The following is a 14,412-nucleotide window of genomic DNA, read 5'->3' as shown; positions in this document are numbered from 1 at the left end:
TCACTTCACTGGGTATAGGAGAGGGTTTACAGCCACTTAACTAACAACACCACTAAACAACTTATTTGCTCCCTGGTTATCTACCGCCTTGACTACTGCAGCGCCCTCCTCAATGGCCTACCTTTACACAGGCTATACCCCCTTAAGTCTATCATGAATGCTGCTGCTAGACTTATTCACCTTACTAACTAATCCATGGCTGCTGCCTCACAACATACAAAGCCATCCACAACACTGCCCCCACCATTAACATCAATCCCATCTGCAGATTTTGCCCAAATTGTCCTCTCCGCTCCTCCCAAGAGATCTTGCTCTCTAGCTCCCTTGTTACCTCCTCCCATGCTTGCCTTCAGGACTTCTTCAGAACCTCTCCCATCCTCTGGAACTCCCTAAACCAGTATGCCAGGTTATCTCCTACCCGCCTTTAGGCGATCCTTGAAAACTCATTTATTCAGGGAGGCCTACATCACCTTCACCCAAAACTGTACTTCGCGCACCTCCATCAGATCAACCCCCACAGCTATTACCTTTTGTACCACCTCCCCTCCATTTAGATTGTAAACTCCATGAGCAGGGCTCTCCTAATCCTTCTGTATTGAACTGTATTGTAATCATACTGTCTCCCTTTATATTGTAAAGTGCTGCGCAACCTGTTGGCACTATATAAATCCTGCATATTAATAATTATAACTGCTAAGCTGCTCATACATTAACTGCACATACAGAAAATACATAACCTCTTGTTTTTTCTGTGGTGTAACCATATGGAGACATTGCTTTGGCCAGAAAATTCAAACAGACACTCCAGTTTCAGTGATATGGTTGTTGGCAACTGGTTAAAGCATTTTATCATGCCATTGTGAGGTAGCCACCAGCATACAAACTGGATATGCACAGTTCAACTATTTATATTGGCACATATGTAACTACAGAATAACACGATCTATGCATGCGCAGACAGTTTGATATTCCACATGCCTGTTGTGGATATTTCAGCTAAAGACCTTAAAAATAATACGGCAGTCAAAAGAGCCAGCAACTCAAAAGGTTAAAATCCAATCTTCTTTATTGAAAATGATGTTGGGGTAAAAATCTAGGAACAAAACAATTGACAGTTTTCAGCCTATGCAGGCCTTAGTCATTTGATAATGATTAAGGCCTGCATAGGCTGAAACATGTCAACTCTTTTGTTCATGGATTTTTTTTTTTTTTTTTTTATGGTTGAACTGGATGGACTTGTGTCTTTTTTCAACCTGACTAACTATGTAACTATGTAACTATATCTAAACATCATTTGCAATAAAGAAGACTGGATTTGAACCTTTTGAGTTGCCAGTTCTTTTGACTGTCGTAAACTTCTGGCATCAATAAGGTAGTTAGCCTTGAAAAAACTAGGTTTAAACCGGAGTGTGTATCTACAGTAACCTAAGACTGCTGATTATAACGGCAAAGCAATGGAGACAAATGTAAAGAAAAATAAAATATAGTCTTTATTATACAATATTAAAATGATTAGAAAACATAGGCTTCCTACCCTGTAGGGGGCATGATACCTTCTAGTTAGCTATATGTAGCTCTATACGATCACATAAACAGACATAAATACATTTCAATCCAGGATAAATGGCATGCGCTTAGCCTACTGTCTGTGAGGTCAACACGTTTTGCCAGATATGTGGCTTCATCAGGACCCAGACAAGAAGAGAGCAAGCTAAATCCGCATGCTCCTACCAGTGGATACGACCGTACAGGGGCACAATGAGCCAAAAAAAAAAAAAAAAACATGCAAGTGGAGGCAGCCAGGAAGATAAACTTTAGTAAATAAGTTCACAATGGATGTGAAGAGATGGAAAGGCACAATAAGGTAACTGCCCTGGGAAACTGGTATTTTATTTGCCCTGGGGGAACGATGAGAACATGCATAATATATTACAGAGAGTGTGGCTAATCCCAGCCCTCCAGAAAAACTATTTTTTTTCTCAAATCAGCCCAAATGGAATAGACAAACTAATAAATATACTAAGTCTAATGGGTGCAGCCATAGTCTTCCTCCCAGTTAGGACAGAGCCAGGAGTCTCATCACATAGGGGGACCATCAGTAACTGGCCTCCATCCAAAGGATGTTCTTGGGTTGGCGGGCAGTTTCTGACAGTCCCCCTATGTTACTGATGGTCCCCCATGTGACTCATTATATATATTAGTTTGTCAATTCCATTTGGGCTGATTTGAGAAAAAAAATTCTGGTATGCTGGGATTAGCCACTCTCTTCGTAATATAATCCGTACCTTCTCATCATTCCCCAGGCGTGAATACAATACCAGTTTCAGGACATTTACCATATTGTGCTTTTCCATCTCTATATATCCATTGGGAATTAAGTTACTAAAATGTATCTTCTTGGCCGCCTCCACTGGCATGTGTTGGGGGGGGAGTTTTGCGCCCCTGTGCCTACTCCAGGCGTTGTTGGGCGGGCGTTTTGTCGTATCCGCTGGTAGGAGCATGCAGATTTAGGTGGCTCTCTTCTTGTCTGGGTCCTGAAGATGCCAAATATCTGGCAATATGCATTGACCTCACAAATAGTAGGGTATGCGCACATCATCTATACTGGATTGAAATGTATTTATGTCTGTTTATGTGATTGTATGCTTTATTATAGAGCTACATATAGTTAACTAGAAGGTATCATCTCCCCTACGTGTTCGGGATAGGATGCCTATATTTTTAATCATTTTAATATTGTGTGATAAAGACTACATTTTTTTTTTTACTTTGGATTTGTCCCCAATGCTTTGCCGTTATAGTTCGCTGTTTTACGTTACTGGAGATACAGATGCCGGTTTAGATTTGGACGAGGGCAAAAGTCTCTCTTTTTTGTGTTTAGAAGGTATTTAACTTCATTTGATAGAGGATTACAGGGTGGTAGAGCTGTCAGTTTTTGTTATTTTTCTTAAAAATAATAGCTTCTACATTTATCCAGAGAAAAACTTACATCACTAGCAATATCTCTGGAGGCTTTTGCAGCACGGATGGCGATGGCATCAGCTTTGAGGTCATAGCCTTTTTTCTTAGACTCTTCCATGGCTTGTCTGTATTGTTTCTAAAAATTTAAAGGTAAAAAACATTATACAATGAGAAACAATTATATGCAAAATCAACACAGACTACCAACATCTATCAACACTGGCATGCTAAATGAAATACAAAGCAAAAATGAAAGAGGTCACCAGTGGTAAAAAAAAAAAACAGGAAAGCTGGCCATTTCTTTGTGTGGTTTGACAAAAGATAAGAAGCATAGCTATCACACTTTTCACTTTTGCAGAGGTTTTAAAAGCTCTTCCTCCTTCATACTGTATGTTATGTCTATTCTGCTAAAATGGTTCTATGTGGGAACATACATCTCTTAAGATTAAAAAAAATACTAAAGTTAAAAAGCCGTAGTTACCTGTATACTCACACACGCTTGTTAAAAAAAAAAAAAACAACCGATGGCGATAGTTCTCTAAGAACGGAATTCCACTCACTTTGGGGAGATTTCCTCTAACTTTCTGTTGCATCCCCAAGATAGGGAGTGAAGAGAAATCTCCCCATAAAAATACAGACAGCAAAAAAAAAACTTGGTAGAGGTTCAAAAATGTCTTCATTACTCTTTTCAAAAATGTAACTGAAATGTTTTGGATATACATACACTTAGGCCTCATTCACACTGGCACTCCTGTGTTTAGCTCTTCTAAACACAGGAGAAGTGGTTTAGGAAGTATATCGACCTTTACATTTCCCAGATCACTTTTTCCTGTGTTTAGATGTTCCTGCTTTAACCTACCGGGCCATTTCTGACACTTCTCTCATATATGTAAAAATCTGTGTTTTTTTTGCTATAAAATTACTTAGAACCCCCAAACAATATATATATATATATATATATATATATATATATATATATATATATATATATATATATATAATATATATATATATATATATACATATATATCAAAAATATGTCTAAATAAATACTTAAACATTCATAGCGCTTGTATATTAAGAAAGTCTTTAAGATTGATACACAGTCCACTTTGACAGTAGAAATAGCCAAATATGAAATGAAAAGATAGTCCGCTCAAAGAGAAGAGAATTCAAAATTTCTTGCAATTTAATGATCCGGACGATGCAATTTCACCACATCGCTTGTATAATAATCCCCCAAAGGTAATTCACTTTCCAGATATTACTGGGTTGAATGCATATCTTTAGGTAGTTGTTGTCAGCAAAACTCAGTGTGATATTGCTGGGTCTGGTGTGCAAGTATTAGGTGGCTGTGATCAGCAATCACTGCATACCTCCATCTCCATCTAAATGTTGCTCGTCACAAACAAAAAAACAAAGGGTGCACATAGCGTAATCCAGTATTGGAAGGATTGTTTATTAAATAAATCCTTATGGATGTACACTTACAATAAATCAAAAGTTTAAAACCATAAGTTAAGACTACTTATGATGTCGCTCCCTCCTGATATACCTCTCACTGCTACGGCGGTGTTCCCGGGTAAGGTAAGCAGGGGATTCGACTAAGGATTCGATGACGTGGGTTGCTGCGTGGTCACACCCTGATGCGTTTCCTCATTGCTTTCGTCAGAGGGCGTTGCAATGAGGAAACGCATCAAGGCGTGACCACGCAGCAACCCACGTCATCGAATCCTTAGTCGAATCCCCTGCTTACCTACCGCCGTAGCGGTGAGAGGTATATCAGGAGGGAGTGACATCATAAGTAGTCTTAACTTGAGCTTTTAAACTTTTGATTTATTGTAAGTGTACATCCATAAGGATTTATTTAATAAACAAACCTTCCAATACTGGATTACGCTATGTGCACCCTTTGTTTTTCTGCTTGTAACGAGCAACATTTAGATAGAGATGGAGGTATGCAGTGATTGCTGATCACAGCCACCTAATACTTGCACACCAGACCCAGCAATAACAGATGGAGACACACTGAGTTTTGCTGACAACAACTACCTAAAGATATGCATTCAACCCAGTAATATCTGGTAAGTGAATTACCTTTGGGGGATTATTACACAAGCAAGGTGGTGAAGTTGAATCGTGTGGATCATTAAATTGCAAGAAATTTTGAATTCTCTTCTCTTTGAGTGGACTATCTTTTCATTACATATTTGGCTATTTCTACTGTCAAAGTGGACTGTGTATCAATCTTAAAGACTTTCTTAATATACAAGCGCTATGAATGTTTAAGTATGTATTTAGACATATTTTTTGATATATTGTGTTTTTTATTATAGTAGTTGCTTTTTGACATTGCATTTTTTCTGTGAGCGCTGAGTGAGAGATATCTTATTGTTTGATTATTTCTCAATCTTTGCTAATATACATATATATACTGTTATGTTATACTGTTATGTACTGTTATACAAGCTGTACACTCACTACTTTACATTGTAGCAAAGTGTCATATCTTCAGTGTTGTCACATGAAAAGATATAATAAAATATTCACTTAAATGTGAGGGGTGTACTCACTTTTGTGAGATACTGTATATAGCTATATATTTAATTTTTTTTTTTATTTTAGTAGAGACCCTAGAGAGTAAAATGGCGATCTTTGCAATTTTTTATGTCACTCAGTATTAGCACAGCGGTTTTTCAAATGCAATTTTTTGGGATAAAATACACTTTACTGAATAAAAAAAAAAACAATATATAACCCAATTTTTTTTTTAAATATAAAAAATGATGTTACACTCAGTTAATATATACCCAACATATAATGACGTTGCTCCGGTCCTCCTAGACCATAGAGATGAGCGGAGGCCATCTTTCCTCCATTAATCTCTGCTACCAGCAAGCTGCAACCACCAGATCGGCTCTCGGCTTCCCTATCCACCAATTAAGTCCGAGAACCACCGGGAAGCGGCGGGGGGCAATGCCTCCGGCCACTTCTAAGAGTGATCCAGTGGAAAATCCTATAATGCTGCAGCCATAACCCTGGTATTTCCACTGCCGACCTCCAGCAAGTGGTTAAAGAAGGTTTGGGCAGGCTTAGGCACATTTAGCTGCGTTTATAGTTTCTAATTAAATCTCGATGCACAGAATTCTATTTTCCCCAAATGCAGCTAAAATTACCACACTTTGTGTTTTTTTTTTAACTCAGCAGCTACAAATACTGTCAAATATCAGATAGCGACCAGTTCCTGAAATCCAGAGCTGTCTACCTGCAGCTAGTTATTCTTACCGCTGCAGGTCCCCAGCATTGCCATCTTAGATATGGGAGCCAGATGTGGCTTACTTAAGAACCACAGCTGGCTCCCCACTGTGCATTTTCGAGCTTGCACAGTGCTTTGTAAATGGTCCTGCAGCCTCCTGGCATATGTGATGTGTCTAATGAGGCTGCGGGACAGAAGGTGGCATGGCAAGGGACATCATCCTTGCCTAGGCAAGAATTATGAAAGTGGTAGCAGGTACTAAAAAAATCCGTACTCGCTCCCTCCAAAAAAATCAGTTAAATGCTGCGGGCAGTGAGTGAACCAGCAGGGCATTGTTTTTTGGGGTAAAGTTTTGCTTTAAAATGTAGATAACTTTGAAAAATCATTACATGCATTTAAATGTATTTGGAAATTCCCTCTGAATGCATATAAACACAGGTTTAACAGTGCCACTGTGAATGCAGCACTAAACTCGTTTTACTACTTACTGTCCCCTACATTGTATTCGCACAACATGGGACACTTAGGGAGCATAGGTGAGAGCTGTTGTTCAGTACTTCCTAACCCTGCTGGCAAAATATGTAATGCATAGCTGGGTGGTGCAAAGAAAAATACTTCTCCTGGTGTGTTCTGCAAACATGGCCAGCACTTCCTAACACCCTCAATTTATCAATTCATTCAACCCTTTATTAAAGCAGAATAAACGGTGATCATAATATGATCTGTACGTTCATATTTAATTTATACAGTATGTGGCTTCAGTCATAACTGAACTGTTGTCCATAAGCAGATCCTGTTATACTCCAGTGATCAGCATTTATGGTGTTCTCATACAGACTAAAGCTAATCTGTGCTTTGCCCATGCAAGGTAAAGCAACTAGTCCACTTTAACGGCAACCCCAGCAGGTGCACATGCCTGTTTTCCTTTCTCTCTCTCTTGCCTTTCATTTGGCCAGAAGGATTACAGTGAGTGATAACTTTGAGCTTATACAGGTTTTAGGACTCTCCCCTCACCCTAATGTGACAGCTCTGAGTACCTAACGGGGCAATCACCAAACATCCCTATCATGTGGAAGGAACGGGAGTGCGTCACATGATACCAATATTAGGAAAAAACAGCTACTTTTATTTGTTTCTAATGGCTTAAAGGAGTGGCAGTGCAGCAAAGGTGAGATAAGCATAAGCAGATGGTAAGGCTGTCTTTAAAATAAAATTATTGTTTATCCTGCATGAAACCAAAGAAATACTGAAAGGAGTCCCAGGCCAAAACCAGATAAAAGAGCAAAGACAATTTTAATTGTTGACAATGCTTATCCTGCATGGCCAAACAATATTAGTGCTGATCTCAGGCGAAGTTCTAAATGATGCTTATTTTTACAAAATATCTGTTGCTTTATATACAGTATCTTCTATGACAGGGGTGTCCAAACTACGGCCCTCCAGCTGTTGCGGAACTACACTTCCCATGAGGCATTGTAAAACTCTGACATTCACAGACATGACTAGGCATGATGGGAGTTGTAGTTCCTTAACAACTGGAGGGCCATAGTTTGGACACCACTGTTCTATGAGAATTGTGCCTCAGACAATCAACTAGGTGGTTAAAAGCTACCTTAATACATATCTAGATTCCAAGTAATATATTTAAAATTCCTACTTCGATCACATTCCTAAGTAATGGTCACTTTTAAGTCAGACCTAGAATTATACTTTTATCTCTTCTTTTTTGTTTCTACTCAGTAATTTAGCAAGCCTATGTGAAGATTTCTTAGATGTTCATTATCCTTCTTTACAGCAAAGTTTGAGCCACTTTCAGCTGTCAGCTAATTATTATGCATGTCTTGTTCTTTGATGTTGACTTTAGATACTACTGATAAAAGAGAATATTTTATGATATCAGAAATAAAACCTGCACATAATTCCCAGGCATCTGCTATAATGGATTTAAATTTCATGTTGATTTAATGTGAACAGGAATTGGTACACTCTAATATAGAAATGGAAGTTTGCATAATATAATATAGAAATGGAAGTTTGAACTTTTACAGAAATATATACTATATATATATATATATATATATATATATATATATATATATATATATATATATATATATATATATATATATATATAGTGTGGGGACGGAAAGTATTCAGACCCTCTTAAATTTTTCACTCTTTGTCATATTGTAGCCATTTGCTAAAATCATTTAAGTTCATTTTTTTCCTCATTAATGTACACACAGCACCCCATATTGACAGAAAAACACAGAATTGTTGACATTTTTGCAGATTTACTAAAAAAGAAAAACTGAAATATCACATGGTCCTAAGTATTCAGACCCTTTGCTCAGTATTTAGTAGAAGCACCCTTTTGATCTAATACAGCCATGAGTCTTTTTGGGAAAGATGCAACAAGTTTTTCACACCTGGATTTGGGGATCCTCTGCCATTCTTCCTTGCACATACTCTCCAGTTCTGTCAGGTTGGATGGTAAACGTTGGTGGACAGCCATTTTTAGGTCTCTCCAGAGATGCTCAATTGGGTTTAAGTCAGGGCTCTGGCTGGGCCATTCGAGAACAGTCACGGAGTTGTTGTGAAGCCACTCCTTCGTTATTTTAGCTGTGTGCTTAAGGTCATTGTCTTGTTGGAAGGTAAACCTTCAGCCCAGTCTGAGGTCCTGAGCACTCTGGAGAAGGTTTTTGTACTTGGCCGCATTCATCTTTCCCTCGGTTGCAACCAGTCGTCCTGTCCCTGCCCCACAGCATGATGCTGCCACCACCATGCTTCACTGTTGGGACTGTATTGGACAGGTGATGAGCAGTGCCTGGTTTTCTCCACACATACCTCTTCGAATTAAGGCCAAAAAGTTCTATCTTGGCCTCATCAGACCAAAGAATCTTATTTCTCACCATCTTGGAGTCCTTCAGGTGTTTTTTTAGCAAACTCCATGCGGGCTTTCATGTGTCTTGCACTGAGGAGAGGCTTCCATCGGGCCACTCTGCCATAAAGACTGGTGGAGGGCTGCAGTGATGGTTGACTTTCTACAACTTTCTCCCATCTCCCGACTGCATCTCTGGAGCTCAGCCACAGTGATCTTTGGGTTCTTCTTTACCTCTCTCACCAAGGCTCTTCTCCCCCGATAGCTCAGTTTGGCCAGACGGCCAGCTCTAGGAAGGGTTCTGGTCGTCCCAAACGTCTTCCATTTAAGGATTATGGAGGCCACTGTGCTCTTAGGAACCTTAAGTGCAGCAGAAATTTTTTTGTAACCTTGGCCACATCTGTGCCTTGCCACAATTCTGTCTCTGAGCTCTTCAGGCAGTTCCTTTGACCTTATGATTCTCATTTTCTCTGACATGCACTGTGAACTGTAAGGTCTTATATAGACAGGTGTGTGGCTTTCCTAATAAAGTCCAGTCAGTATAATCAAACACAGCTGGACTCAAATGAAGGTGTAGAACCATCTCAATGATGATCAGAAGAAATGAACAGCACCTGCGTTAAATATATGAGTGTCACAGCAAAGGGTCTGAATACTTAGGACCATGTGATATTTCAGTTTTTCTTTTTTTAATAAATCTGCAAAAATGTCAACAATTCTGTGTTTTTCTGTCAATGGGGTGCTGTGTGTACATTAATGAGGAAAAAAAAATGAACTTAAATGATTTTAGCAAATGGCTGCAATATAACAAAGAGTGAAAAATTTAAGGGGGTCTGAATACTTTCCGTCCCCACTGTATATATATATATATATATATATATATATATATATATATATATATATATATATATACACGCAGTTTCTCACTAAAGTGAATACACCCCTCACATTATTATAAATATTTTATTATATCTTTCCATGTGACAACACTGAAGAAATGACACTTTGCTACAATATAAAGTAGTGAGTGTACAGCTTGTATAACAGTGTAAATTTGCTGTCCCCTCAAAATAACTCAACACATAGCCATTAATGTCTAAACCGCTGGCAACAAAAGTGAGTACACCCCTAAGTGAAAATGTCTAAATTGGGCCCAAAGTGTCAATATTTTGTGTGGCCACCATTATTTTCCAGCACTGCTTTAACTCTCTTGGGCATGGAGTTCACCAGAGCTTCACAGGTTGACCCTGGAGTCCTCTCCCACTCCTCCATGATGACATCACGGAGCTGGTGAATGTTAGAGACCTTCTGTTTGAGGATGCCCCACAGATGCTCAATAGGGTTTAGGTCTGGAGACATGCTTGCCTAGTCCATCACTGGCCAAGCAGAAGGCAGTGGTCGGCTTGGAAGTGTATTTGGGGTCGTTATCATGTTGGAATACTGCCCTGCAGCCCAGTCTCCAAAGGGAGGGGATCATGCTCTGCTTCATTATGTCACAGTACATGTTGGCATTCATGGTTCCCTCAATGAACTGTAGCTCCCCAGGGCTGGCAGCACTCATGCAGACCATGACACTCCCACCAGCATGCTTGACTGTAGGCAAGACACACTTGTCTTTGTACTCCTCACCTGGTTGCCGCCACACATGCTTGACACCATCGCTAGCGAGTCACAAGACACTGGGAAGGGAAAATGGCTGATTGGGCCCAATTTGGACATTTTCACTTAGGAGTGTACTCCCTTTTATTGAAAGTGGTTTAGATATTAATGGCTGTGTGTTGAGTTATTTTAAGGGGACAGCAAATTTACACTGTTTTACAAGCTGTACACTCACTATTTTACATTGTAGCAAAGTGTAATTTCTTCAGTGTTGTCACATGAAAAGATATAATAAAATATTTACAAAAATGTGAGGGGTGTACTCACTTTTGTGAGATACTGTATATACACTGTATATGTATATATAAATATGAGAAAAAGGCTAACTGAACTTCAATTTTATTAGGCTAGATACATTGCAGGTGTATCAAAATAGAAAAATTTCAATCAGTGTTTGGCTGTCCTGTTTGCAAAGTTGGAAAACTTTTTTCAATCAGTGGCTGCAGCCACTGAACGGTGTATTCTGACAGTGCCGGAGCCCACTGTCAGAATACAATCCCACCCACTTCTCTGCTTTCTCTACAGGCTATGTGCAGCACAGTGAAGATTTTACCACTCTCTTACAAGAAAATACTTTGCAAAGCCATTTGGTGTACAAAATGTACATTTGTATCCTTTCTGGCTATTAAGAAATATATATATATATATAATACAGATTTTGTGTCCTGAGTTAAGTAGAAGTGGTCATACTTGGGAAATATAGACATACCTCACTAATATTGAACGCATTGGCTTTAGCCAAAAGCACATCCGGAGTATCTGGCATGACATGGATTGTCCTCTTGTCTTTCTCCCAGGCTTGCGTGTACAGATTCTATTAGGCAAAAGACAAATGTGATTTAAACATAAAAACATACCATCCCAATCTGTAGAAAACTATATTATTTTGGAACCTCTGTCACACAGAAGAGTTATATATATAGTACTATAATAGAACAGTATATACATATATAATGATGAATAATATAATGAACAATGTATTATAATACAGTGCACAATTCAAATGCTTTGATAAAAAGTATACATTAGGCCAATGGTTGTCAACTTATGAGTTAAGGAGGGCCTCAATTGTGGCCTTTGGAAGCACCAAAGAGCCACATATTATGTTCAGTATATTTAATGCTGCAGAAGATTGTCAGAGACTGCAGACATACTGGGAAAGATGGTCAAAGACTGCAGACATGCTACAGATGTTGTTGTGGTGATATGCTGCAGGGGACAGTCAGAGACCAAGGTGAAGAAAGCAATGATAGCGACACACCAACAGTCTTTCTAAGTGGAAAAATAAAAGTTATTTAAATCATATGCAGGGTGACTTAGAACAAACACCCAATGTGTTTTGGGAGTTACTCTATATATACAAGAAGTATCATCTGCTTGTGTGAGATCCGGGGTCAAGTTAAGTAAAATTGTTAAAGATGACCGCCATTCCATCCCCTTTTAAAATGAATGCCTCCACTGTAAGGGTGTACAAAGAGCCACATGAAACCCCTAGACTACAGGCTGGGACACAGGGCATGAAGCCATAGGCCAACTTGATAAAAATCCTTAAATTTTGATAATATTTGTGAAGACCCTGATGATTTAAATATTTTAACTACACATTTTCAAAACTTGGTAATCAATTTAATCCCAATCTGATGGGGCTTTTATGATTTGTTTTTATTGGGGAGATTATTACATGTGTTGTCATGAATGAATGAATGTTTTGACTGAGCATTGGCATCTTGTATAGAATATACTGTCGCCCCCATGCAATAAAGAACACTTACCTTGTTTATGGTCTGAGCATTGTTTTTTGCCAGTACCATCTCCATGGAGTCAGGTATACTGGTAAACTTGAGCGTGTCCGGGTGTTGGCGGTAGGTCTTCTCGCTGAGGATTGACATAGCTTTCTTGTTTTTCTCAGCTTCCTGAGATCCATAGGGTACCCATCCAACGCCTCTCATGCACTCATTGTAGTCTGACTTGTAAATATTCTAGTAACAGACAGGGACATATGTCAACATCCTATACATAATCAACAAAATCATACCCACAAACAAATTTAGTTTATTATCCAGAGGAAATGCTGGATTAAGGATTAAAAACAGTCCAAAAGCCACAAAATTCTAATCACTCTAGAAAAGAAAAAGCTCAAAACATGAAAACCCTCCTATATATACAGTATTTGAGCTAAATTGACCATTTTAGGTTAAGGAGAATGTTGGCAATGTTCTATTAATTATTCTTATTCAACGTTCTATTAATGTACTATAACATTTAGAGGTTAATTTATACAGAAGTAAACACTTTCCATTTACTTACAAAAGGAGGCTGTACACTGATTTCCACACTACAGCTCATTAACTTCCACACAACAGTGGAGGGTTATTTGAAGCCTCAACCCTTATACAGATTAGTGGCGTGGAGGAAATAAGACTGTTTAGTGAGACATATGCCGCGTAAACACACGATCAGACTTTACGGCAGAATTTGTCCGGCGTACTTTTTGATGGACTTTATGACGGACTTTCCGAATGAACGGACTTGCCTACACACAATCAACCAAAGTCCGACGGATTCGTACGTGATGACGTACGACTGGACTAAAACAAGGAAGTTCATAGCCAGTAGCCAATAGCTGGCCTAGCGTCGGTTTTTGTCCGTCGCACTAGCATACAGACGAGCAGACTTTTCGACCGGATTCGAGTCCGTGGGACAGATTTGAAACATGTTTCAAATCTAAGTCCGTCAAACTTTTGAGAAAACAAAGTCCGCTGGAGCCCACACACGATCGAATTGTCCGACGAAATCCAGTACACCGGACAAAGTATGCTGTAAAGTCCGATCGTGTGTACGCGGCATAACTCTCAGCTGGATATTACTCTCAGCTGGATAAATCTTTTTTATTTAATTCAAATGCAAGCCATCCTATGAAGCCACAAAATAACACCATAACATTAGAGGTGTCATATACAGTAGGCAATCCACATAGAGTATGCTTTAGAAAATGACTAATTGAACTACCGATTCCTTCCTTATTCCTTATTCCTTCCTTATGTTCAATACTCAGCTGTTTACACTTACATCACTCTGTATCTGCATCCTGTTTCTGGAAAGTGCAAGCTGCATAGCATCAGGCATGAGGCTGTAGTGGTGGATGAGACGCTTGTAGTTAATATTAGATGCCACGTTTTGAGACAGTTTGGCAGCAGTCACGCTGAACATGTCTACGGGAGTGTGGAATTTGGTCTTGGACTTTTCGTAGCCCTTCTTATATTCACGATCAGATTGCATCTTTGCCACATGCATAAAATGCACCAGTTTGGGGTCATCCTGCAGGCTCTTGAATCCGATGTGCTTTCCTCTGGTCTGTTCATAGGCTTTCTTGTATTTGTACTGTAATTTGGGGTCAGAAACATACAAGTTGATTAGTTATGACATATCATTTCAAAAAGGAGTTTACAAAATGGACTAGTTTGTTGAACAGAACTTATTTTAAAGGGATGTTGGATACTTTCATTCTAGTCATCATCCTATTAAACTATTATCTGTTCATTTGAAATTGTTATGTGGTTTATAATTTTTGTTTGACATTTTTAATGTTCTTTCAGTATTAAAAAACCCAATCCCCAATAGCCAACTGCATATTGGATTTATGTCACCGAATTTA

At 38.9% G+C, this 14,412-nt stretch overlaps 1 protein-coding gene across 22 annotated transcripts in view; it reads right to left on the bottom strand.

Moving 5' to 3' along the window:
• Window positions 1-14,412, bottom strand: part of NEB (nebulin) — a 309,390-nt gene that overhangs the window by 197,714 nt on the left and 97,264 nt on the right. For all 22 annotated transcript variants that reach the window (XM_073634160.1, XM_073634162.1, XM_073634163.1 and 19 more), the window contains exons 38-41: window positions 13,827-14,138; window positions 12,530-12,736; window positions 11,467-11,571; window positions 2,990-3,097 (exon numbers count right to left, since the gene is read on the bottom strand). In XM_073634160.1, the coding sequence (XP_073490261.1) occupies window positions 2,990-3,097; window positions 11,467-11,571; window positions 12,530-12,736; window positions 13,827-14,138 (732 nt within the window). The remainder of the gene's footprint in view (window positions 1-2,989; window positions 3,098-11,466; window positions 11,572-12,529; window positions 12,737-13,826; window positions 14,139-14,412) is intronic.

Source organism: Aquarana catesbeiana, linkage group LG06 (assembly GCF_042186555.1).
Source record: "Aquarana catesbeiana isolate 2022-GZ linkage group LG06, ASM4218655v1, whole genome shotgun sequence".
Lineage (NCBI taxonomy): Eukaryota > Metazoa > Chordata > Amphibia > Anura > Ranidae > Aquarana > Aquarana catesbeiana.
This window is presented reverse-complemented; position numbering and strand designations above follow the sequence as displayed.